This window comes from Loxodonta africana, chromosome 20, assembly GCF_030014295.1.
Source record: "Loxodonta africana isolate mLoxAfr1 chromosome 20, mLoxAfr1.hap2, whole genome shotgun sequence".
NCBI lineage: Eukaryota > Metazoa > Chordata > Mammalia > Proboscidea > Elephantidae > Loxodonta > Loxodonta africana.
In genome coordinates this window covers 3563086-3590670 of record NC_087361.1, presented here as the reverse complement: position 1 = coordinate 3590670, position 27585 = coordinate 3563086, and the positions used below count along the sequence as shown (strand labels likewise).

The 27585-nt window shown below is 38.1% G+C and overlaps 1 protein-coding gene across 8 annotated transcripts in view; it reads left to right on the top strand.

Annotated features, from left to right (window-relative positions):
- DZIP3 (DAZ interacting zinc finger protein 3) overlaps window positions 1-27585 on the top strand; it is a 290858-nt gene that overhangs the window by 55747 nt on the left and 207526 nt on the right. For all 8 annotated transcript variants that reach the window (XR_010318680.1, XR_010318681.1, XM_064273000.1 and 5 more), the window contains 9 exons: window positions 1971-2090; window positions 2506-2607; window positions 3983-4075; window positions 4737-4789; window positions 17555-17631; window positions 19240-19857; window positions 22929-22961; window positions 23988-24157; window positions 24957-25001. Coding sequence is in view for 6 of the 8 variants with exons in the window: in XM_064273000.1 (XP_064129070.1) it covers window positions 1971-2090; window positions 2506-2607; window positions 3983-4075; window positions 4737-4789; window positions 17555-17631; window positions 19240-19857; window positions 22929-22961; window positions 23988-24157; window positions 24957-25001 (1311 nt within the window). In the remaining 2 variants the exon portion in view is untranslated. The remainder of the gene's footprint in view (window positions 1-1970; window positions 2091-2505; window positions 2608-3982; window positions 4076-4736; window positions 4790-17554; window positions 17632-19239; window positions 19858-22928; window positions 22962-23987; window positions 24158-24956; window positions 25002-27585) is intronic.

The following is a 27585-nucleotide window of genomic DNA, read 5'->3' as shown; positions in this document are numbered from 1 at the left end:
GGTATAGTGGTCTTCACATTAAACGAAGTATAGACTTTAAGGCCAAAGCATTCCTCAAAATAAAGAGGGGTATTTTATAAAAATACAAAATCCAACTCTTTGGGAAGTTATAACAACTCAACATTTGTATATGCCTAGTAATATAGCCTCAAAATATATGGCAAAGAACTAGCTAAAAGGAGACAGATAAATCCTCAGTCACAGTGAAGTATTCTAATATATGTATCTCCATCATCAATAGAATAAGCAGACATTTTCATTTTGGGAATTTGTCAAGATAATCATAGGACTTTTATTTTCTTTGACTTTATTATGTAATCATTTTACATACTTTTTAATACTGAGCTTTCGTATTTGCTTAAAGTAGCTCCTACGTGGTCTTGGTTGTTTTACTCTTTTTTCACCTGCTTTTAAAGTAGTTTCCTTTATTTATCAGAATGATTTTAGTGAATTATTTTGTACAAAGTAATACATGTATGTCCCTTAAAAAATCAAACTCTATTACAAGACTTTTAACAAAAATTAACAGTTCTCCAAGTCCTGCTCCCTAGGAGCAATTTATGCCAACTCTCTAGGCATTGTCTTTTGATATGTACCTATATATATATATATTTTTTTTTTTTTGGGAAAAAAGAATATAGTTTTTTTTTTTTTTGACATTGTCTTTTGACTTTTCACTGTCGAAGGACCTTGCTACCTTAGACCTGATGTCTGTGTTTCACCTATATTTAATCAGCATTTTAAAATAGGAAAATGCATTCCAAATTGTAACTTTGGACGCTGGAAGCACATTTCTGAGCCCCACTTCTGCCCAATATGTCAGTGAGTGGCACATTGTAGTTCCACTGACAACATGGTGCCCTGGGGCCAGTTCCAGGAAAGATTCTCCTGAAACCCAGTGATTTGTTACCTCTCTGTAATCAGAGCAAGCGATTCTTTAATGGAACCTGCCAGGAGTTAGGATTATTATGGGTTAGTATGGGGAAAGAGAGAAATGTAGCCTCAAATATAGACTTCTGTATTCACGTTCAGTAAGGAATTTCTTATTTCTTAGTTAGGGCCTGCCTGTATATTGTTTACTTTCAATGAAGGAAATATATTCTATTACTATTAAAAAAAACAAAAACATGTTGTTGTTGTTGTTGTTAGTTAGCATCCAGTCAGTTCTGACTCATAGTGACAGAATAAAACACTGCCCGGTCTTGTGCCACCCTCACATCATTGCTATGTTTGAGCCCATTGTTGCAGCAAGTGGGTCAGTCCATCTCCTTGAGGGTTGTCGTAGTCATCTAGTGCTGCTATAACAGAAATACCAGAAGTGGATGGCTTTAACAAAAAGCAGTTTATTTCCTCACAGTAAGGTAGTCTAAAAGTCCAAATTCAGAGTGTCAGCTCCGGGGGAAGCCTTTCTCTCTCTGTCGGCCTTCTCGTCAATCTTCCTCCGGACTAGGAGCTTCTCCACACAGGGACTCCAGGTCCAAAGGACATACTCTGCTCCCGACACTGCTTTCTTGGTGGTATGTGGTCCCCTGTCTCTCTGCTTATTTCTCTTTCGTATCTCAAAAGAGAATGCCTCAAGACACAATCTAGTCTTGTAGACTGAGTCCTGCCTCACTAACACAACTGCCACCCATCCACACTCATTAAGATCATACAGGCAGGATTTACACCATGTAGGAAAATCACACAATACCGAGAATCATGGCCCAGCCGAATTGATACACACATTTTTGGAGGGGCATAATTCAATCCATGACAAGGGTATTCCTCTTTTTTACTGGCCCTCTGCTTTTCCAAGCATGACGTCCTTCTCCAGGGACTGATCCCACCTAATAACATGTCAGAGCAATATAAACCATGTCCTTTAAAAAGGGATATAAAATGGACATATTACCTAAGATAAAATATTGGAAGTGTTGTGGTCTTAATTTATTATTGTTAATTCATGAAAATTTTTTTTTTTAATCTAGGATCTGCTTAGTAATTTTATCAAGACATCTGAAAGTAATATAATGAGGCAGACCATTTGCAGTTATCTAGATTGTGAACGATCTTGTGAAGCTGACATTTTACAGAACACCACTTACAAGGTACTATAATTAACAATTAACTGAGTATTTTTAAACATGTGATTATAAATGTAAACTTAGGTAAAAATTGTAATATTACCATGAATTAAAATAGTGTTTAAACAGAGTATTTAGTTTAATTACAGTGTTAGTGCAGGCGAAAGAGTAGCCTCAGGATACAGGGTTTCTGATATTTTGTTGTACCAGCATATAATTGACTTATTTGAATTATTGCCTTTTTATCCTAATTTTTCAGACTCTAATAATGTAAAAATGACTTTCAAGTTCCTTGATTACCAATGACCTATTGGTAACTTTTTAATGCCATGTACAACTCACCTAGGGGTAGAACCGTTTTAAAAGTGGCCGACAGTGGCATTTTCTACAGTTACATGACCTGTTTCCATCTCAACAGTTTACTTTTATTCTTTCACAGGGATTTGTTCAGATAATGTGCAGTAAAAGCTGCTGTATTTATTTCCATAAAATTTGTTGGAAAAGGTTCAAGAACTTAAAATATCCAGGCGAAAATGATCAGGTATTTGCTTTTCCTTCTTAAAACTTGACTGCATTTCTTCCTCTGCCTTTTCCCCTTTTCCTCTTCTCCCTTCATTTCTTCCTGTCTACATCTGCCCTCTTCCCCATTTTGTGGTTCCTTTTTCCTCTTCCCCCTCTCACCACCCCATTCTTTCCAATCTTCCATTCATTGTCACTATTTCTTAAACAACTGTTCTCAGGGGTGCTCTGCAAGTTGCCTTGATCAGTGATTTCCATGGGTTTGTTCCCTTTCCTCTCGAAGTTTATTTCTAAGATTAGCAATATTGTTGCAGATAGTTGATAAAGGACATAAAATCAAAGAATAGAATTGCTTAATTAACACACAGAAAGGTTAATTATACAACTTTAAGGACAATTTTTATTTTAGGGTAGAGAACAATGATACATTTTATAGTCCTCAAAAATGTATTTGGAATTATTTACACTTACCCAAATTCATATAACTACATTCAGTTCTTTGCCACTAAAATTAAAATGGAAACCCAAAGCCCAATTCTATATCAGTGAGCTAATGATAACAAATTTGGTCTATAATGTTTGGTTGTGTAGTGTTACATTGTGCAAACAATACAAAACCCTTATAAAGCGATTATGGTGTAGTAGAAAGAACACTGGATTTGTTGTTGGGAGATCTAAGTTCAAGTTCAGTTGGAGTCATTTACCTTTTTTTTTTAACATTAGGCTGGTAATTTAATCTCTCTGGGACTCATTTTTTAAAGCTATAAGTTAAAGATAGTAATAACTATAGGGTTGTTGTGAGGATTAACAGATAAAATAGGTGAACTCACATTGTAAACTATAAAAATTACTGTGTAAGGCATTATTATTCACTTTCTTAAGCAGTATATAAATACTTTTTTTTGTTTTTTTTAAAATAAGGGCTTGGATTTTCTTATTGCTCAATTTCAAAAAGACAAGTAAAAGAAAAGGAAATAACCAGAGGAAATGGCAAGGTCATAATCAGAATAAAGATTCAGGGTTTTTATTCTTTACTTTTCCCAGAATCTTCATGTATCTGATAGAAATTTAGTATTCCTTTTTCTGCTCATGGAGTTAGTACATTGTATTTGAAGTCGCTTTTCCTGCGGCAGCGAATACATTTTAGGCTGTACTGTAGCTCTTTGAAGATTCTGAAGTAGAAATGAGGAGAGAAAAGTGCAGCCATGCATTTTACGTAGAAAATCCACTGATACATGAAATGAACCATCTCTGACTAGCTCTCAGATGTTTATTCGCGTTCTTCAGTTTTTCAACTACTAACATATGCTTTTAAATATTTATTGAAATGTAATCATATTTGCACATCAGCGATTTGTCTCTTTTGTTTTATATTAATTATCTGTTTATAATCTTAGAGTTTTAGTGGGAAAAAATGTTTGAAGGAAGAATGTACAGGTGACATTGTAAGGATGCTAGAATGTGATATACCTGGAATTGTAAAAATTTTGGTGAGTATCTGTTTCTTATTTTTCTAGCTTTCCTTCACTCTAGTGGTATTTTTTTTACTTAAGACAGATTTATGAGTCAAAATACAGAATTATGACTATTCTCTTTGATGGTGACTAAGCCGCCTGACTTTTCTGCTGCTTTGATTTATCCAAAGTAATATTTCAGTGGTCTTCAAAAATAATAACACTTTAAAAATAAGGAGGGACTGAGAAGAAAAGAAGCAGAGATAAAGCTGGCTATGCCTGTACCAATGAGGAGAGTATGTCCTGAACCTGTGGTGATAAGTAGTCCAGTTCTGGGAAAGCCATTATAGTTTATAATGATCTGTTTTATTGACTTTTCAGTTGGTAACTAAATAGACCAAAAGTATAAGTAGAAGTGTATCTTATTTATTTCTTTATCTTTAGATGCATTACATTTGTATTTCAAATTTGGCATTTAGGTCTAGAACTGCCTTTCGAGGTGGACTCTTGTTTGTTGTTTGATCAGGATTTTCTGTGGTTCGCCCTGTTACTTCTGTTTATTTGTTTTATATTCACTATGGCTTCATTTCACTCTTTTTTTTTTTTCCAAATGTTAATATTAGGAAGTAACAGTAGAGAATTTGGAAAATTGAACTACATTGGGCTATTTTTTTTTTTTTTCCTTCATTCGTTGCAGTTTGAAGTTGTGAGAAAGGATGAATATATGACCATTGAAAATTTAGGAGCAAGGTAAGCTTGAAATAGAATGTTCTGTTACTTTTCTTCTGAGCAGTAAATGTTTTCCAATTGCTTCTACCTTCTGTGTTTCTGTCACTTGTTGGAGCTCCAGTAGATTTAAAGGAAGTATTAAGAGTGTGATGAAGCCCCAGAGGCATCGTGGTTAAAGCTCTGGGCTGCTAGCCGGAAGGTCAGCAATTTGAATCCACCAGCTGTCCTGCAGGGTAGAAAGATGTGGTAGTCTGCTTCCATGAGGACTACAGCCTTGGAAACCAGGTGGGACAGTTCTGCTGTGTTCCGTAGGATCTCTGTGAGCCGGAATCAACTCAACAGCAACAGGCTTTATTAGGGGTGTGAAAAATTACGTTTAATTGCCGTTTGTAACTCTTCTCTCTTCTCATTTGTGGTAGACATTTACATTCTAAAGCAGGGAAAGAGAAATTATGTGAATATTTTTACCTCAAGAGTGAAAATGATCCTTTCTTGAAAAAATTTTTTTTTCTTAAAGTTATTTAAATTAGATATTATGCTATAAAAACTTTTTCCAGCTTTCAAAACTCACCCAGAAACAACACAGCAAAGAAAAACAAAACAAAGCAGTACAAACTCATCCAGGCCACTAAGAAGGCCTCTTAATTAGTATCTTCTTCTTTTTGAAAGAAATAATATATTTATTTCTAGTTAGCCACAATTACTTACTAATAGGATATATGTTTCTGTTGGGCGCTGTGCATCTTCCCAGACTTGGGAGTGAGATTGGCCATTTGCTTTTTTTTTTTTTTTAACATTTTAGTTTGTTTTATGTGAAAGTTTACAGAGCAAATGAGTTTCTTATTGAAAAATTTAGACACAAATTGTTTTGTGACATTGGTTGCAATATGTCAGCACTCTCCTCGTTTCCATTCGTCTGGTTTTCCTGCCTTTTCATCTTTGCTTTTGGGCAGATGTTGTCTATTTGGTCTCATATACTTGATTGATCTAGGGAGCGTGTTCCTCACCAGTGTTATTGTTTGCATTTACAGGCCTGTCTAATATTTGCCTGAAAAGTGAACTTCGGGAGTGGTTTCAGTTCTGAGTTAGAAGGGGCTGTAGGGGCCGTAGACTCAGGTGTTCCTCCGGTCTCTGTCAGACCAGTAAGTCTGGTCTTTTTTGTGAATTTAAACTTTGTTCTACATTTTTGCCCTGCTCTGTCTGGGACCCTCCACTGTGATGTTGGTCAGATCAGTGGGTGGTGGTAGTCGGGCACCATCTAGTTCTTCTGGGGTCAGGCTGGTGGAGGCTGTGGTTCATGTGGTCTGTTCCTTTAGACTAATTGTTTTGTTGTTATTCCTATTTCTTAAATGAGCAAACTTTAGGTTGCTGGGAATTCACAGAGGTGGTTGCTGCTGTTGAAATCAGAAGTTTCGGTATAGAAATTTCTCCTAAATGTTGTATTGTTCAGGGGGAAGTATATGAGAACTCTGTATACTCCACACAGTTTTTCTGTAAACGTAAAGCTGCACTAGTAATAAGGCCTATTAAAAAGATTTAAAAATAAAATATATTACTTCTCTGCTTGAAAATCTTTCCCACACCTCAGGTTGCTCTTAAAATTAAGTTCAGATTCCTTCAGCAGTCTTGGCCTCTGCCGAGTCATTCGTGTCATCCCTGAAACCCTTCTCTTACTGTATAGACAACAACTACACTTACCTGCTTTTTGTTTCTGGGCATGCCATCTGTCATGCCTCCAGGCCTTGCCTGTTTACCTGGTTAAAACCTCTAGAAAGCCTCACCTAGATTAGATTAGGTGGTCCTGTAATGCATTCCCTCTACATCTCCCATCAAAACATTTACTACGTTTTATTATACTTTCTTGTCTGTCTTCTCTATTTGGCTATAACCTTCATGAGAACAAGAACTTCATCTTGCTTGCTAATGTATCCCCAGTCCATAGCATAATGCCTGGCACATAGCTGGCACCCAATAAATACGTAATAGATGTAGAGATTCCGAATTATATTATTCCCCAGTGGATGAGGTTACTTTTGTTTTAGAACGCAGTTAACTTCTTTGGATGTGAACTGTGAACTCTTTTTCTTGGGTCGTGGTTCCATTCTCAGTTCTGATCTTTTGCCTGTAGCAAAAGAGATGTGGTTAGAGATGTGGCTAGAAAGAATTTCGGGATATCTTTTCTGGCTCTTTCCCTTCTAGGATCCCCCCACTTTCTTCAGCAAACTAGGATCCCTGGCTTCAATTTTCTGATTCCATGGATCAATGAGACCTTAGATTTTCTACCAGACAATAGCAGGTTGGCTGTTCGAATCCACCCAGAGGTGCCTTAGGCTTGGTAGTCTACTGTCGAAAGATCAAAGCTATTGAAAACTCCATGGAGCACAGTTCTACTGTGCACATATGGGGTCACTGTGAATCAGAATCGACTCAGTGACAACTTATTGTTTTAAATACTTTGCTCTAGACTAAAAGCCACAAAATTGGTGAACTTACCTCATAGAGTTGCTCTCCCCTACTCTGAGCACATGTTCCCCACTGTGGATCTGCTTCTGTTCACTCTCCAGTGCCTTCAGAGCGTTACTTGGTGTAATTGGCCCAGTTACAGTTGTCTTTGTAGGAAAAGTAGAAGAGCTACTTCATGAGATTTCATGAATGAATGACAAAGTGTTTGACCTTTTTTTAACTTTAAAATGTTGTATTGTTATTAAAATATACATAAAGAAAAGTGCACACAATATAAATGCAGAGTTTAACAATTACAGAGCAAGCATCCTTGTGACCCCATCCAAGTCAAGAAATAGAATTTCGCCAGCACCCCAGAAGCATCCTATGTGCCCTTCTCCCCACAGCTTCTCCTTCTCCCTTGCTGTTGTTGTTAGGTGCCATCGAGTTATTTCATAGTAGACCTGCCCCATAGGGTTTTCTGGGCTGTAATCTTTATGGGAGCAGATTGCCAGGTCTTTCTCCCCTTGGAGCCGCTGAGTGGGTTTGACCCGCCACCCTTTGGGTTAACAGCTGAGTGCTTAGTTAACCATTGTGCCCCCAAGGCCCCTCTCCTGCTCACTAGGTAACCATTATACTGACTTTCACAGTAATCATTTCCTTGCTGTTATGTATAATTGTGCTAGTTGTAAATGCATTACAAACACTAGTATTTTTTTTTTTAAGGTCAGGTTTGAAAAAAAAAATTTTTTTTTTTTAGTCAATCTACACTTTATGTACAGTAAAATCCATTCTTAAACTGTACGGTTAAAAAGAGTTTCAACAAGTTTATATAGGTAGGTGACTGGTACCATGATCGAGGTAGAGAACATTTCATCATCTCAGGAAGCCACCTCACTCTCCTTTGTGGTCATTCTCTTCAGCTGCCAGCTCCTTGTAAACAGTGATGGGATTTCTCTCTGCATAGTGTTGCTTTTTCCAGAACGTACATAGTAGAAGGCCTTTTGTGTCTGGTTTCTTTCACTTAGCATCGTGCTTTTGAGATTCATCCGTATGGTTGCATGTATCAGTAGTTCATTTGTTGTTGAGCAGTGTTCCGTTGTATGACGTACCACCGCTTAGTTATCCACTCACTGGTTGGTGACATTTGGTTTGCTTCTAGTTTTTGGTTATTATAAGTAAAGCTGTTATAAATATTCACGTTTGTCTTTGTGTGGACATATATTTTCATTTTTCTTGGATAATTCCTAGGAGTGAGATTGCTGGGTCGTATGGTAAGTATGTATTTAACTTTTTAATAAACTGCCAAACTGTTTCCCAAAGTAAAAGTGCATTTTTTCATTCTCGCCGTTAATATAAGAGAGTTCTAGTTTTTGTACATCCTCTCCAGCACTTGGTATTGTCAATTTTTTAAAAATTTAGCCATGTTAATAGGTGTGATGTTAATCCATTGTGGTTTCATTTCCATCTGACTAATGAAGTTTAATATATTTTCATGTGTTTATTTCCCATTTTTATATCTTCTTTAGTGAATCATCTCTTCAGATATTTTGTGCGTTCTTCTTATTGGGTTGTCTCAATATTTTTGAGTTGTAAGTGTTCCTTATATATTTTAGATACAAGCCTTTTATCAGATATGTATTTTGGAAGTATTGTATCCTAGTTTAGTCTGTGATGTCTTTTAATTTTCTAAATAATATGTTTCAAAAAGCAGAAATTACTAATTTTGGTGGCCTAATTTGTCAGCTATTTCTTTTATACTTTTTGTGTTCTATTTAAGGCAATGTTGCCTAACCTAAAGTCACAAAAATTTTTTTTTTAATTTTTCTTTATAAATTTTTATAGTTTCAGGTTTTATATTTAGACTTATAATGTACTTTGAGTTAATTTTTAAATATGGAATGAGTTAAGGCTCAAAGTTCGTTTTGTCCCATATAGATGCCCAGGTGTTCTAGCAATGTTTGTTCAAAATACAGTCCTTTCCCCAATTAAATTGCCTTGCTCCCTTTGTTGAAAATCAGCTGACCGTGTATGTGCAGTATATTTCTGAAATCTCTTTTCTGTTCCCTTGATCTGTATTGTCTGTCCTTTCATCAACACCACACTATCTTGATAATTATGAAGTATCTCTTGAAATTAGGTGGTATGAGTTCTCCAACTTTGTTCTTATTTGTCAAAATTGATTTTTCTGTTCTAGGTCCTTTGTTTTCCACAGTAAATTTTACAAATTCTTTGTCAATTTCTATAAAAATTCTTGCTGGGATTTTCATTCAGATTGTGTTGAGTCTATGGGTCAATTCAGGGATTATTTACATCTGAGCAATACTGAGGCTTTCCATCCATGGACATGGTACATAACTCCGTGTCTTCTTTGATATCTCTCAGGAATGTTTTGTAGTTTTCTCTGTATAGTCTTGCACATATTTTGTCAGATTCATCTATAAACATTTGAATTTTTGTTATTATAATTTTTTTAATTTCATTTCTACCTATTTACAGTATATAAAAATTCCAAAGTTAACCTGTGTATATTGATCTTGTAACTTGCTCAATTTACTTACTAGTTTATATATCAGTTTGTAGACTCTTTGTTGTTTTCTGTGTATTAGATGATCATGTCATTTGTGAATAAATACAATTTATTTCTTCCTTTCTAGCCTATAGGCTTTTTGTTTATCTTTCTTTGCTCATTGCACTGACTGGGTCCTCTGATGTAATGTTCAGTGCAAGGAATGAGAGTGCACATCTTTGTCTTTTCCTGATTTTAGGGAGAAGCTTTCAGTCTTTCACCATGAGCATGTTCTTAACTGTAGATTTTTTATAGATGTTCTTTATAAGGTTGAGGAAATTTTCTTCTCTTCCTGGTTTCTGAAAAATTTAATCGTGAATGGATATTGAGTTAATGCTTTTTTTCCAAGTGTTGCAATAAACATATGGTTTTTACTCTTCTTTAAAAAACCAAACCAAACCTGTTAATATGCTGAATTACACCAATAGATTTTCAAATGTTGAATCAACCTTGCTCTTCTGGTATAAATGCCAGCTGGTCATGATCTGTTTTCTTTTTTATGTATTTTTGGATTCAATTTACTAATATTTTCAAAGGGTTTTTACCTTCTGTTCCTAAAGAACATTGTTCTGTAGTCTTTGGAATCAAGGTAATGTTGGAGTTTGGAAATGTTCCCATCTCTTCTATTTTCTCAGAGAGCTTTTAGGAATTGGTATTTAGACTTTTATAAATGTTTGGTAAAATTTACCAGAAAAGCAATCTGAAACTGGAGTTTTCTTAATGGGGATTTTTTTAAACATAAATTCAATTTCTTTAAAAGAGGATAATTAAGGTTATCTATTTTTTCTTTTTGACTCAAGGGCACTGGGTTCTGGGTATTTTTTCTTTAGTGAACTTTGGTACTGTGCATTTTTGAAGGATTTGTCAGTTTCATCCAAGTCACCACACTTACTGGCATAAAGTCATTCATAACGTTCCTGTATTACCCTGGAATGTCTGTGGGGTCTATGGTCATAGCGTTCCTGTATTACCCTGGAATGTCTGTGGGGTCTATGGTCATAGCGTTCCTGTATTACCCTGGAATGTCTGTGGGGTCTATGATCATAGCGTTCCTGTATTACCCTGGAATGTCTGTGGGGTCTATGGTCATAGCGTTCCTGTATACCCTGGAATGTCTGTGGGGTCTATGGTCATAGCGTTCCTGTATTACCCTGGAATGTCTGTGGGGTCTATGGTCATAGCGTTCCTGTATTACCCTAGAATGTCTGTGGGGTCTATGGTCATAGCGTTCCTGTATTACCCTAGAATGTCTGTGGGGTCTATGGTCATAGCGTTCCTGTATTACCCTAGAATGTCTGTGGGGTCTATGGTCATAGCGTTCCTGTATTGCCCTAGAATGTCTGTGGGGTCTATGGTCATAGCGTTCCTGTATTGCCCTAGAATGTCTGTGGGGTCTATGGTCATAGCGTTCCTGTATTACCCTGGAATGTCTGTGGGGTCTATGGTCATAGCGTTCCTGTATTGCCCTGGAATGTCTGTGGGGTCTATGGTCGTAGCGTTCCTGTATTGCCCTGGAATGTCTGTGGGGTCTATGGTCGTAGCGTTCCTGTATTACCCTGGAATGTCTGTGGGGTCTATGGTCATAGCGTTCCTGTATTGCCCTAGAATGTCTGTGGGGTCTATGGTCATAGCGTTCCTGTATTGCCCTAGAATGTCTGTGGGGTCTATGGTCATAGCGTTCCTGTATTACCCTAGAATGTCTGTGGGGTCTATGGTCATAGCGTTCCTGTATTACCCTAGAATGTCTGTGGGGTCTATGGTCATAGCGTTCCTGTATTACCCTAGAATGTCTGTGGGGTCTATGGTCATAGCGTTCCTGTATTACCCTAGAATGTCTGTGAGGTCTATGGTCATAGCGTTCCTGTATTACCCTAGAATGTCTGTGGGGTCTATGGTCATAGCGTTCCTGTATTGCCCTAGAATGTCTGTGGGGTCTATGGTCATAGCGTTCCTGTATTGCCCTAGAATGTCTGTGGGGTCTATGGTCATAGCGTTCCTGTATTGCCCTAGAATGTCTGTGGGGTCTATGGTCATAGCGTTCCTGTATTACCCTAGAATGTCTGTGGGGTCTATGGTCATAGCGTTCCTGTATTGCCCTAGAATGTCTGTGGGGTCTATGGTCATAGCATTCCTGTATTGCTCTAGAATGTCTGTGGGGTCTATGGTCATAGCGTTCCTGTATTGCCCTAGAATGTCTGTGGGGTCTATGGTCATAGCGTTCCTGTATTACCCTAGAATGTCTGTGGGGTCTATGGTCATAGCGTTCCTGTATTACCCTAGAATGTCTGTGGGGTCTATGGTCATAGCGTTCCTGTATTACCCTAGAATGTCTGTGGGGTCTATGGTCATATAGCGTTCCTGTATTACCCTAGAATGTCTGTGGGGTCTATGGTCATAGCGTTCCTGTATTGCCCTAGAATGTCTGTGGGGTCTATGGTCATAGCGTTCCTGTATTACCCTAGAATGTCTGTGGGGTCTATGGTCATAGCGTTCCTGTATTACCCTAGAATGTCTGTGGGGTCTATGGTCATAGCGTTCCTGTATTGCCCTAGAATGTCTGTGGGGTCTATGGTCATAGCGTTCCTGTATTGCCCTAGAATGTCTGTGGGGTCTATGGTCATAGCGTTCCTGTATTACCCTAGAATGTCTGTGGGGTCTATGGTCATAGCGTTCCTGTATTACCCTAGAATGTCTGTGGGGTCTATGGTCATAGCGTTCCTGTATTACCCTAGAATGTCTGTGGGGTCTATGGTCATAGCGTTCCTGTATTACCCTAGAATGTCTGTGGGGTCTATGGTCATAGCGTTCCTGTATTACCCTAGAATGTCTGTGGGGTCTATGGTCATAGCGTTCCTGTATTGCCCTAGAATGTCTGTGGGGTCTATGGTCATAGCGTTCCTGTATTGCCCTAGAATGTCTGTGGGGTCTATGGTCATAGCGTTCCTGTATTGCCCTAGAATGTCTGTGGGGTCTATGGTCACAGCGTTCCTGTATTACCCTAGAATGTCTGTGGGGTCTATGGTCACAGCGTTCCTGTATTGCCCTAGAATGTCTGTGGGGTCTATGGTCACAGCGTTCCTGCATTGCCCTAGAATGTCTGTGGGGTCTATGGTCACAGCGTTCCTGCATTACCCTAGAATGTCTGTGGGGTCTATGGTCACAGCGTTCCTGTATTACCCTAGAATGTCTGTGGGGTCTATGGTCACAGCGTTCCTGTATTACCCTAGAATGTCTGTGGGGTCTATGGTCGCAGCGTTCCTGTATTACCCTAGAATGTCTGTGGGGTCTATGGTCATAGCGTTCCTGTATTGCCCTAGAATGTCTGTAGGGTCTATGGTCATAGCGTTCCTGTATTACCCTCGAATGTCTGTGGGGTCTATGGTCATAGCGTTCCTGTATTGCCCTAGAATGTCTGTGGGTCTATGGTCATAGCGTTCCTGTATTACCCTAGAATGTCTGTGGGGTCTATGGTCACAGCGTTCCTGTATTACCCTAGAATGTCTGTGGGGTCTATGGTCATAGCGTTCCTGTATACCCTAGAATGTCTGTGGGGTCTATGGTCATAGCGTTCCTGTATTACCCTAGAATGTCTGTAGGGTCTATGGTCATAGCGTTCCTGTATTACCCTAGAATGTCTGTAGGGTCTATGGTCATAGCGTTCCTGTATTGCCCTAGAATGTCTGTGGGGTCTATGGTCATAGCGTTCCTGTATTGCCCTAGAATGTCTGTAGGGTCTATGGTCATAGCGTTCCTGTATTACCCTAGAATGTCTGTGGGGTCTATGGTCATAGCGTTCCTGTATTACCCTAGAATGTCTGTGGGGTCTATGGTCATAGCGTTCCTGTATTGCCCTAGAATGTCTGTAGGGTCTATGGTCATAGCGTTCCTGTATTACCCTAGAATGTCTGTGGGGTCTATGGTCATAGCGTTCCTGTATTGCCCTAGAATGTCTGTAGGGCCTATGGTGATGCCACCTTTTTCATCCCGATGTTGGCAATTATTTTCCCTTCTCTTTTTTTCTTCATCAGTCTAGCTAGAGGTTTATCAGTTTTGTTGTTATTTTCAAAGAACCAGCTTTTGATTTGATTCATTTTCTCTAGTGTTTCTCTGTTTTTAATTTCACTGATTTCTGAATTTAACTTATTTTTTCCTTTGTTCCTTCTGCTTGTATGGGGTTTAATTTACTCATCTTTTTCTATTTAATTGGTTTTCTGTAAGCACCGTCTTAGCAATGGCCCATATATTTTGTTTTTTTGTTTTTAATTTTCATTCAATTCAAAATATTTTCCAATTTCATTTGTGATTTTTTTTTTTTTTAATTAAACTAGAGGCTATTTGGAAATACATTGTGTAGTTGCCAATATTTGGGAATATTTTAGCCATCTTTCCAGATATTGATTCCTAGTTTAATTTCCTTTTTGTCACAAAACATAATTTCTATCATTACAATATTTTAAAATTTGTGGGCATTTGTTCTGTTACCCATAATGCTGCATTTTATGATGACTGTCCCATTGCATTTGAAAAGAATCTGTATTCTGCTTTCGTTGAGTGGAGTGTTTTATACTTTAGACCAGGTTGGTTGGTATTTCATTACTGATTATGTGTTTATTTGTTCGGTCAATTACTGAAGGAGAAGTGTTGGAGTCCCCTGTATGTTTTGGATTTGTCTATTTGCCTGGGCATTCTGAAGCTGTTTTATAGGATGCTACAGATGCATTAAGGGTTATCTTTTACTTGATGATTTGACCCTTTTATTATTATGTAACACCCCCATTATCACTGATAATATTCACTGTTCTTAAGCCTCCTTTGTCTGGTATTAATATAGCTACTCCAGCTTTCTTTTGTTTAGTGTTTGCCTGGAATACCTTTTGGTATCCGTGTACTTCAACCTAAGTACATGTCTCTGTGTTTAGAGAGGGTTTCTAGAAGACGGCATACATCTTGCTTTTTTTCTTATATCCCATTTGACAATTTCTATCTTTAAATTAGAGCATTTATTCCATATGAATTTGCTGTAATTAATGATATGATTGGATTTAAATCTACTGTCTTTCTGGTTGTTTTCAGTCTCCCTGTCTATTCTTTCTTTTTATTTATTTATTTATTTCCTTCTTTTGGATTAATTAACATTTTTAATCATTCTTTTTTTCACCAGTATTGGCTTAACTAGTTTTACCCTTTTTTTTTTTTTTTTAGTGATTATTCTAGGATTTACAGTATACACTTTTAACTTATCAAAGTCTGTTTTCAAATAATATTATCAGCCCTCCATCTGAGGGTTGAAAACATTCAAGGAAAAAAAAAGTTCCAAAAAGCAAAAGTTGAGTTTGGCCCTTGCTGAGCGCTACGTTGAATCCCCACCAGTGAGGTGTGTGTGGGCATCCCCCGCTGTAGCCTCCCGCCGTTTCCCAGGCCCTCATTCTCTCTCCAGCACTCACCGTTTGAGCATCATTCGCCTCAGTCTTGTCATTATTCCCTAACCAGTGCTGTAGAACAACTATTTATATAGCACTTACATTGTATTAGGTATTATAAGTAATCTGGAGATGGTTTAAAATATACAGGAGTCTGTGAATAGGTTATATGCAAACATTACATCATTTTATACAAGGGACTTGAGCATCTTTGAATTTTGCTTATCTGTGGGGGGTCCTGGAACCAGTCCCCCTCGGACTGAGGGACGACTGTACCTTTTTCTGCTTCCCCTCTTTTGTGCCATTGTTGTCATACAAGTCTTTGGCAGTTTCTACCATTCAAATCCTCAAAGGCTGCAGGGTTTGCTAATCTAAATTCACTAGGACTTTTTCCCTGGAGCTGGGGCCAGGGCCTGGGTCTGCCTGAAAGCAGAAGCTCTCCCAGCACCCAGGTACCACCATCCAGCAGGTCTGGTGGTGTAGACGCTCAGGCCTGAGACTGCAGAGGCTGAGGAAACGGGGGCAGCCACCATCAAGAAGTCCCTCTCAGGGACCAGAACACCTTTGCCAGCGTGGGTTCCTCACGTTGGGACCGCATTACTAAAGCAGTTGCCAGTTTATTGTTTTTACAGCTTTTTTCCTGAGAATGGTTGGTAGTTGTATGTGCAGCACTTTGCCCTGAGATGTGCTCCACAATAAAAACCAAATCTAATATTAAAAAAAAATTTAGATATATTTTATAAATCACATATTACATTGTTACTTAGAAGTGTAGTTTAATTTTTTCCTGTTTTGAGCTTTATATACAAGGAAACGTTTGGGGTTTTTTTAAATACCGTTTTAAACTATTCATTGTGTTTCTATGATTCATTCTTAGTATTGTATATAGTTGTAGTTCTTTCATTTCATTGTTGTGATTTTATTGTGTGACTATACTGCCTTATTCTACTGTTGAAAGATATTTGGGTTATTTCTTATTTGGGGCTCTGGTAAACAGCACTACTATAAACATTCCTGTACATGTCTTCAGGTGCGTATTTCTACAGTATTTTCTAGAATATATGCCTAGGAGTGAAATTGTTAGGTCATGTATGCATATTTTAAATTCACTACATTTTGTTAAACTGTGATTTTTACTAATTTCTACTCTCAGAAATGGTATAATAGAGCTCCTTTTACTCAGTATCTCTGCCAATGCTTTGTGTTGTTGGCGTTTGTAATTTTTTCCAGCGTGGTGGGTGGTTGGCAGTGGTACAGTGGGGCTAGAGACAAGATGGGCGAGCAAGGACGAAGGCGAGAGCTCTGCACTCCTTAAGCTTCGCGATCGCTGTGTCGTTATACAATCTGCTTAGGGTCCTTGTTTTCGGTGGGAGGGCTCCTTTCAAAGCCAAGCCGCGTTTTGTTTTTCCATCTGTTTTATGGTAACATCTCTTTTATGGTACTAAGTCTGCTTAGTAAATTGTGCTACTTTTTTTCCTAATTGTATCATTGTACTGGGATGTTTTGCTTATTTTCTTTCTTTCTCTTTTTAATCAGTAGTCAATTGAATAAGTTTTCGTTTTTTTAAATAGTTACAGGCATCCCTTGTGATGGAGAAGGGATGTGGGGAGTTTTAGGTTTGCTGGTTTTTACAATGTAAAGGTTTCTTCCTTTTTTTTTTTTCTGTTACTGCACGGCCTTCTTACAAAAAGTAGCTGCTTGTGTGATTGTGTTTGGTGATCTGCCTCCTCTTCCTCTCTGGGTGCTTCTCCTGCCAGTCTAGCTCATCTGTATTCCCAGCCCTCTCACATTCACTTTCTGAGCTCCGATGCTTCCAGGGCCTTCTACTGCGGGGACTTCTTTCCAAGGCTTCTTGTGCCTCTGGCCTCCAGGAAGCCCTGCTCCATCTGAGTGCTCCTGCAGCCCTTAGAGCATGTGTGAATCCAACAGTTAAAAAACCAGATCAAAAAGCCAGTTGTAGTCAAGTTGATTCTGTTTGATGGTGACCCCGTGTGTTGCAGAGTAGGGATGCTCCATAGGTTTTTCAAGGCTGTGACCTTTCAGAAGCTGATTGCCAGGCCTTTCTTCTGAGGTGCCTCTGGGTGGATTCGAACCACCAACCTTTTGGCTAATAGTTGAGCACTTAACCATTTGCATGACCCAAGGACTCCGCTAACAGTTATACCTGCATCTTAATTCCAATGAAAATAACAACATGGGGTTTCACTGTTTGTAGTTTTTTCTCTGTTTACTTTTGAATTATTTCAAATAATAATTTGGAGACAGAAAATGCTAATGTACTTAGCCATGCTGATGCCAGAAATCTTAAATTACCTTGGTTATTTTGACTATAACTTAATTTTTTTCTACTTGCAGTTATAAAAAATTTATCTCTCTGAAAAGAATTGATACTGATATGAGGCCAAAGATCAGTTTAAATTTCAGTACAAAAGGTATTATTTTTATATATCTCCTATTGAAAACTGTGTTAACATGTGTGACTTCCTCTGTAAAGTATAATGCCCTTAACAGCCATGTCTTTATTTGTATTTGTCGTGAACTGGGCTGGGGTTAACATGAGCAAGCAGCACTTGGTACAGGTGGAACCCATAGACAGAAAGGTCAGCAGGTGTTTTGGTCTCACAGTGAGCTGGCATCCTGTAGAGAGGCATACTGTGTCTGGTGCATAGCTGTGACTCACAGTGAGATTGGTTTCAGCAGAGGTTCCCTACCAACCCCTCCTCTCTTGTTAAGGAAGCTTGAGAGAAGCCTTCCATAGAAGGAATGAACATTTTTGGTCTCAGGGCCAGCTAGCCTAACCTTAGTTGCCATCTCTTTAGGGGCATGCCAGCAAATACCAACTGCTTAGCACTTGGAGACCTTAGGGGCACTGACCCCATGGAAGGATCATTTGAGGCAGTGTTTCTTGCTAGAGGGAATGGATGTCCCTGATCCCAGCAAGCTCCTTACCTGCCAGTCCAGAGAAGGTTCCCTGAGTCATTTCCTTGTCTGCACACTGTATGTCAAATAAATCAACGAAAAATACTAATATAAAAATCCCTGTTGGAACACATAATCATGAAGGATAAAATAAAACTGCATTTTATGATGAACACACAATTTGATATTTTTCTCATAAAAAAGTACTGTCAAATACCAAATTCTAGCTGCTTTCTAATATACCTTGGTTTGCTCTCCTCCTTTGGAAGTACTATTGAACCAGAAAAATACCAAGTAGTTCAGTCTTACGCTTATTTCACTTCTTGATGAAATAGGTATTTCATTTTTTTGAGGGGTAAGAACATGAAGTTCATTAGATCAGTGCTTCTCAACTTTAATATGCATTTGAATCATCCGATGGCATCATTAAAATTCAGTGGCCGTTAAGCAGGTCGGGGTGAGGCCTGAGATTTTACGTTTCTAGCGTGTTCCTAGGTGTTCCGTGAACTACACTTGGAGTAACAAGGCATCAGATCGCTTTATGTTTCTTGATATAGATCCTCCCTGTCTAATAATATAGTCATTAGCCATATGTGGCTGTTAAAATTTAAATTCATTAAAATTCAATAAAATAAAAAATTCAGTTCCTTAGACTAGCAGCATGGCTAGTGCTGAATGGCTAGTGGACAGTACCAGCATAAAACTCTTTTCATCATCACAGAAAGTTCTGTTGGACAGTGCTGATCAAGGTAAAACATAATTATCACTAAACACCAGTGAAACCTCAGAATTTTCAAAGGCATACTACTTTGATGCCATCTGATTGCCAGAGCTCGTTGACTTGAACAAACATTGGATGGTTGAAAGCCTTCTGTGGTGTTTAGTCTTTGTGATTAGTTTTGCTTGGAGGAAACATACTGTTTTTGTTTGGATTTTTGACAGCTAGCCAGACAGCAGTGTGCTTTATTGCTCACTGGCTGTGGCAAAGCATTCATTCTTGAATGTACTTCACTCTTTTGAAATAACCCCTGTTCTACAGGAGCTGAGGATGTAATGAGAAAAACTACCTAAAAAAAGAGAATTAATTCATAATGTCTTGACTTCTCAAAATTCATTTTCAGATGAAATGCCTATCTTCAAGCTTGATTATAATTATTTCTATCATCTGCTTCATATAATTATTATTTCTGGTACTGACATTGTCCGGCAAATATTTGATGAGGCTATGCCCCCATCTCTTTTGAAAAAAAAGCTTCGTATACACAGGAATGTGTTGGAGCCCTACTACAACCACCTCTGGACCAATCACCCTTTGGGTGGAGCGTGGCACCTGCTTTATCCCCCAAACAAGGAGCTACCACAGTCTAAACAGTTTGACTTACACCTCCTGTTAGCTCTGATAAAACACTTGAATGTATTCCCTGCACCCAAAAAAGGCTGGAATATGGAGCCGCCGCCTTCTGACCTCTCTAAGTCTGCAGACATCCTGAGGCTGTGCAAACACAGGGATGCCCTCCTTAGTGAGGTTTTGATGAACGGCCTCACTGAGTCACAATTCAATTCAACTTGGAAAAAAGTTTCAGAAATTCTTCTTCGTCTTGGGATGAAGCAAGAGGATATTGACAAAGTGAAGGAGAATCCCATTGAGAATATCTCCCTTGATTACCATCAGCTGTCCATCTACCTAGGCTTACCTGTACCAGAAATCATCCAGAGGATGTTATCCTGCTATCGACAAGGTACAAAATACTTCTTTATTTCAGCTTTATTGAGTGTCTGCTAGGTGCCAAGCACAGTGCTAAGGGCAGGGGATTCGATGGGGTGAGCTCACATTCTTGGGAGAATGGGCTCATCAAGAGACTAATAGAAAATATAGTGCTAGAGATGTCTCCAGAATGCCATGGGAAGTCCTTACGTAAGGGAATCTGGGAAAGTTTTCTGGAAAGTATAATATTTAAGGATTTCTGAAATGGTGTGTCAAAGCTGGCCAGGTGAAGAGAGGGGAAGGATGTTTCAGAGGGAGACAAAGACAAAGGTGTAGAACATAAACATGCACTGTTGGCATTACTGACGTTAGAGCAGGAGAGAGTTCACAGGATACACTAAAGAAGATTTTTCTTGCCATGCTGAGGGGTTTGTATTTTCCAAAACAAAATGTTGATCATTTTTAGGTAGAGGAGTTTTATCGCTTCTCCAAAATTAAGGATGCCTAAATACAAGTACCATATGGTTTCAAGGATGTCCTTTTAGACACAGTGGGTGTATGTGTCTCCTCCTTTTTATTAAAAGCTTGAGTTTAATTTAGAATTTTGTCAGCTATCCACTGGTTGTGAGTAATTAAAAAAAAAAATAACGCCAGTGCAAGTGTTTGAGTGTTGTGCTATTTCTGTTGTTGTTGTTAGGTGCTGCCAAGTCGGCCCCGACCCGTAATGACCCTATGTACAACAGAACGAACACTGCCCGGTCATGCGCCAACTTACAGTCGTCATCATGCTTGAGCGCATTGTGGCAGCCACTGTGTCAGTCCATCTCTTTGAGGGTCTTCCTCTTTTTCGCTGTGCTATTCTTAGACCTTGTCGATTGTTGTAGGACAGACTTCAGACCTTCTGTCCCACCCTGGGATGAGCATCTCCTATCTCCTGATAGAAAACAGAGTCCAGGACATGCCAGCATCACTGAAACCTTTGTTGTGGTATTTTAGGTGACTTTTCCTGGCCCCAAGTTTGTATTATTCACACTACCAAATGAACAACTACAGCTACACTGATGTTATTTAACCACACGGCCTTTCAAGTTTCTAGTAATTGTTAAACTGGTTCACATTTTCTTCAGAGACGATTACTAGGTCCCAATCTCAGTCCTTTTACTAAAATTCTGGAATACTATGCTAATTTTTTTACAGCAACATGTAAAAAAAATTGGTAGAGCAGAGCTTATGAAAATATCTTGCAGGGGGCGTGGTTGGCAAACAGATGTAGAAGGTGTGCATTATTTGCTTAAAAATATGGTAGTCAGATTTTGCCATTTAGTTTAAAGTACTTATGTTTTAGGTATTATCTATTATGAACCATAAAATTTTATTTTTCTTTCTGTAATCATGGTTGTTGTTAGGTGCTGTTGAGTCGGTTCTGACTCATAGTGACCCTATGCACAACAGAACAAAACACTGCCCGGCCCTGTGCCATCCTTACGATCGTTGTTATGCTTGAGCTCATTGTTGCAGCCACTGTGTCAGTCCACCTGGTTGAGGGTCTTCCTCTTTTCCGGTGACCCTGTACTCTGACAAGCATGATGTCCTTCTCCAGGGACTGATCCCTCCTGACAACATGTCCAAAGTATGTAAGACGCAGTCTCACCATCCTTGCTTCTAAGGAGCATTCTGGTTGTACTTCCTCCAAGACAGATTCGTTTGTTCTTTTGGCAGTCCATGGTATATTCAATATTCTTTGCTAACACCACAATTCAAAGGCTTCAACTCTTCTTCGGTCTTCCTTATTCATGGTCCAGCTTTCACATGCATATGATGTGATTGAAAATACCATGGCTTGGGTCAGGTGCACCTTAGTCTTCAAGGTGACATCTTTACTTTTCAACACTTTGAAGAGGTCCTTTGCAGCAGATTTGCCCAATGCAATGCATCGTTTGATTTCTTGACTGCTGCATCCATGGCTGTTGATTGTAGATCCAAGTAAAATGAAATCCTTGACAACTTCAATCTTTTCTCCACCTATCATGATGTTACTCATTGGTCCAGTTGTGAGGATTTTGTTTTCTTTATGTTGCGGTGTAATCCATACTGAAAGGCTGCGGTCTTTGATCTTCATTAGTAAGTGCTTCACGTCCTTTTCACTTTCAGCAAGCAAGGTTGTGTCATCTGGGTGATACAAGTTGTTAATGAGTCTTCCTCCAATCCTGATGCCCTGTTCTTCATATAGTCCAGCTTCTTGTATTATTTGCTCAGCATACAGATTGAACAGGTATGGTGAAAGGATACAACCCTGATGCACACCTTCCCTGACTTTAAACTACCAGTATCCCCTTGTTCTATCTGAACAACTGCCTCTTGATCTATGTAAAGGTTCCTCCTGAGCACAATGAAGTGTTCTGGAATTCCCATTCTTCGCAATGTTATCCATAATTTGCTGTGATTCACACAGTCAGATGCCTTTGCATAGTCGATAAAACACAGGTAAACATCCTTCTGGTAGTCTCTGCTTTCAGCCAGGATCCATCTGACATCAGCAATGACATCCCTGGTTCCACGTCCTCTTCTGAAACCGGCCTGAATTTCTGGCAGTTCCCTGTCGATATACTGCTGCAGCAACTTTTGAATGATCTTTAGCAAAATTTTGCTTGCATGTGATATTAATGATATTGTTCTATAATTTCCACATTTGGTTGGATCACCTTTCTTGGGAATAGGCATAAACATGAATCTCTTCCAGTCAGTTGGCCAGGAAGCTGCCTTCCATATTTCTTGGCATAGACAAGTGAGCACCTCCAGCGCTGCATCCGTTTGTTAAAACATCTCAGTTGATATTCTGGTGGCATAGCTTCTAGCATCACAGCAACACGTAAGCCCCCACAGTAGGACAAACTGACAGACATGTGGGAGAATCATGGTCGTATACCCTTTATATTACAATCTAAAGATTGTGTCTGTCTAAACTGGATTGATGAATGAAGCTGGTTATTTTTACAGTTATAATTGGTAGAGTATAAAATTCATCTGATTTTTCTTAGTCCCGCTCAGACATTTTATTGTCGCATTTGCAGTTGTATATCTAAATGTTTTCTTTGTGTGCCATAGGAATTGCTCTGCAGTCCATAACAGGCTGTCAATGTAAGTATATTTAAAAACAAGATGCCAAAGTGACGTTTTAACTTGGAATACCTAAGGGACACCTGTGGGATTTTTGCTGGGTCAGATAAACTGTGTGATGAACTCTAACTGTTAAAAGCTTGGAGAATCCTGTGACCGAATTACTGCTGGTCCCTGAACCGAGCGCCAGCCTTTCCCTGCCCTCGGAGCGTGTGTGCCCCAGGGCTCACCTACGCCTAGTGTTCTGACCTGTGGGCCCACAGGACTCCTCTGTAGGCAGAACCTGTCTGCTTGTTCTGCCTGATTATTATGAGCTACTGCTTTTTTACGGCTTAGCTTGTGTAGCTTTTATCTGGTTAACTGAACACTGTGATAGCAGTATTTTTTTTTTTTTGGCCAAGTAGTAAGCTATTTTTTATTTTAAATTTCCGTATTTGTGCTCTTGTTTTTTAAAAAAGTAGTTCAGATTTTAAAATTACACTTATGAAAACAATACTGGATATTTTGTTTGGTGTTGATTTTTGTACCATCTGTGACCAGTCAGACTAGGCCCTCAAGTTTTGAGTCCCGAGTCTCAGGGCAACATTAAAGAGCATGGTGTCAAAGATGCGGTCACATAGTAGGGAGTGGATGCCCTTTCACAAGTTGTGGTTATAAAAAAAAGGAAAAAAACAGATCTCCTATCTTTTCTTTATGTTTCAGATTGATGTCCTAAAATAATACTGATTACAGTATTAACAGGGTCAGTGTGAAGACACTCAAAAACTTAGTATTTAGAGACTATTTAAATTCTTATGGTCTTATGATACCAGTCAGGTATCTTAGCATTCATGTTCATACTGATTGGTCCCAGGTTAGTACGTATACTTCTTATTTGATCATTAACTAATTGGCTTTATATTTTCATCCGCTAATTGAACAGAGTAAGATGTTTTCTATTTTTATTTCTGGGATAGTGTTTTTTGGCAGGTAAACATATTTATAATAATGATAAATGGCTGAAATGGCTTGCATCCAAATTTTGAGTGTGTTGTCCTTAATATTCAGATATTGAAATAAAAGCGTTACAGAATGAGGAAGCGGAACCGAGTCCACCGCTCATGGAGTACAATGTAAATGTGAATTCAGACACTGATATACAACTTGTGGAAATGAATAAAGAAGTGGCATCAGTACCCAGTGAATCTTCAGCAGAATCTGTGAAAGATCTCCACAAAGTATAAACTTTCATTAATATTTGAATTAGAAAAAACTCAGTCAAGGCCTTTGTTTTGTTGCATGTGCTATATACTTAAACATCCCAGACAATCTTTGCTTATATTTATTGTGGTGTTCATGCAGAACTTGGGTTGGAATGGTTCTTTCCAAAGTACTTCCATAATCTCTTCTGCTGTGACCATTTATTCTGCCAACCTTCATTGAACACTTACTGTGTACCAGGCACTATGTTAGACTCTGAACACATTTCGTCTTCCTGAGCAGTGAGAGTGGGTGTGGGAGGATGACAGAAGAAGGCATAGAGAGGAGTAGAAGGAGACAGAAGCAGGGAGAAAGCTGAGGTAATTTCAGTGTCATTTGCCAAGAAAAGAATTAAAACCATCATGGGTGATATCTCAGTATTTCTTTATAGATCTAAGTGGTTAATTGTTATTATATTGTCACTAGATTCTTCCTAGGCTTAATGATTCATCTTCTAAAAATAAGTATGATTTTTTTTAATCTTCCTCCTTTTTTACTTACGTATGCACATGTGTTCAAGTGAGGATCTGGGAGCACGGCTTCAGTAGCCCACTCGCTGAAGTTAGTTGTTACTCCTTTATACAGCAGTGATTTCTCAAGGGCAGAAGACGGAGATCAAAGTCAAAAGAATTGATTCCATAGAATCCAGGAAGAAAATATGATCTATAAGATTAGAAGATAAAGATCTCAGTGGTTAGAAAAAATATGTGTTCCAAAATAACCCATTATACAGTTTGAATTGTATATTAAATAAATGATTTATTTCTTACCTAACAGGTTAGGAGTAAACCAAAGAAAAAGACAAAGACTAAGAGTAAAAAGGTAAGAAACTGTTAATATTACAACAGAGGGATATCAGATTATGAATACCTAAATTTCATACTTGGATTCACTGTTAGAACTTAAAATGAATCCAGGTAGACATATAGCATAAATGCCTCGTAAGTGTCAGTAACTTGTTGAATATGTGATTACAGAGAAGTCTAAGTATCTTAGATTCTGGGTGATTTAAACTTACTGTGCCCTCCTTTACTTCCCGAAGTTATAATTTATACATTTGAACACATGATGAAATCCCTGAGAGCTGGAACTCGAAGGGACAGCCTTGTTTTTCCTGGTCTCACAAGTTTTCCACTTTGACAGGCTGCAGTTACCACTTTTCTATTGCTGTCTATTTAGTGGAAAATATTTGAATTTTCCTTCTCTGACAGGTTTTGTCTTTTTCAGGTTTTACTGTACAAATAAAGACACTGAAATTTCAGTAAAATCTGCTACCACTTTCATTTTTAAAATGTCTACTTAAAAACAGCTTCTTTTTATTATATTTCCATTGATATGTTCAGAAGCATTTTTCAAAACCTTAGGTAATCTTTTCTTCTTTATACCTAAGAGTCTGCCAGTAAAGCAATAATGTACAAAAAAGGTACACAATCAAAAAGTCTCCTTCATTTTCTCTTCCTTGATTTTTGCCAGTTGAAAAATGAGCAAATCACTATCTGCAGCAAAGTTTTAGCAAAATGTCTCTTAGTTGCTTGGAGAAGTACAAGGGAATGCCAGAAGTCTATTTTTATCAAGCACATAGCTAATCATTATGCTATGCAAAGTTTGTGGTAAAAAAGAATGTAAGTTTTCTGGCCTGAAACATATATTTAAGATCTAGATATACTCTGTGTATTATAAACTCAGTGAGACCGTTTGCCTAAGTACAATCTGATCAGCCCATGTATTAGTCATTTGGAAGTATGCATGAATTTTAATCATAACTGAAATGAAAGATGAATTTAAAAAATACTGATATCAAGAACAAAATAAAGATTATACTCTAATCTGGTAAAGAAGTCAATACCACTTTCATGTTTATTATCATAACCACCATTTATTATAACTTACTATTTGAATCAATTCTACTCTGTCCTGTGGGTTTCTGGTTTTTATTTCAATCAAAAGTTGTTTTGAAAATTAAATTGTATTTTTAAAAGACATGAGTATGAAGATTTTTTTTTTAGTTTTGGTTAGTTTTTGTCTGATAAAACACAACCTGGTTGGTTAAGTTAGCTGATGTCTTTTATTTTTGCCAAAACGTAATGAAATCCCAGGTCTAATACTACATACAGCTGGCCAGGTAAAATCCTAGGATGTCAGACCACAAAAGGGTTCCAGGTCCATGGAGTGTGCCAGGGCTATTTTATCTTCACTTCCAAAAAATAAAAGATGGTAATGCTCAGGTTCTCAATTTTGATTAAGTGGAAATCCCCATTTCTAGGTCAAATTGAAATTAAAGAGAAAAAACATAACTAGAAATAAATGTAAACACCACTCAAAAGTTCATACTGCTAGTAACATAAATTTGTTAAATGTCAGCAAGTATTTGGTACTTTTTTTTTCCATTTCTTTTAACACCCTAAGTTTTCTTCCAAGTTATTTCATTAAAAAAGGTTGAAATACTTTTGAAAACAAGATAATTTTAGCAAGAGGAAATTTGAACATTAGAAGAGAGATTTTGTATTTTATATCTTTTATCAAAAATTTCAAATGTAGAACCTAAAAAATGCTAAAATGTGTACATATGACTATTTCCTGTAGAATAATATTACTCATATACTCAATTACTGTTACCATAGATACAAAGAATTGTCTAGGTAGAGTGTAATCAACCAGCCTAAAAGTAAATTCAGTCAGTTTATCTAATGAGGATTTTTCTTCGTGAAAAACTCCAGCATATAAAACTTTACTTGTGTTTGTGTAGAATGATGACGAAGTCCCTGTGCATCAGATTGTGTCTTCTGTTAATTATTTGTTTCGCAACATCTCTACCTAACAATTGTTGTCCTAAAGGCAGCTATCAGGACTGTTTGGAAAAGATGAAGAAAAAGTAAAATTTGTGTACAGATCACTTCTAACTAGCCTGTAGAAGTCAGAAACTTGTAGCGACTCTATACACTCAGTTTCTTCAGTTAGTGTTTAAGTATTTAATATTTAGCTTCTAACATATTTAGGTTGTAAGTAACTCTTTTTGTGCTTAATTAGACTTCTCCAAGGGGAATTGAGAGTTAGGAATAGAAAAGGGAGGTAAAGCAGATAGGTAGAAGAGTAGAAGACTTTTCGAGTGAAGTGCTGGGGAAAAAAAGAAAGATGGCAGGAAGTAAATCCAGGCCTTCAAATTGGGTGGCCTCCTTAAAGGGGGGAAGTTGCCGAGATGCATGTAAGAGAGGTTGATACCTGCTTCGGCACAAAGTTTTCATGGGAAGAACTAAAAAGGAGTTTTAGAAATACTTAATCAACTTATGGACAACCAAAATTCTTTTCAACTGAGGCATATTCAAGTGTATTAACAGATTAAAAAAACCAAACCCAGTGCCGTTGAGTCAGGAATCAGTAATTCTAAATCATAGAATCCAATTGGCAG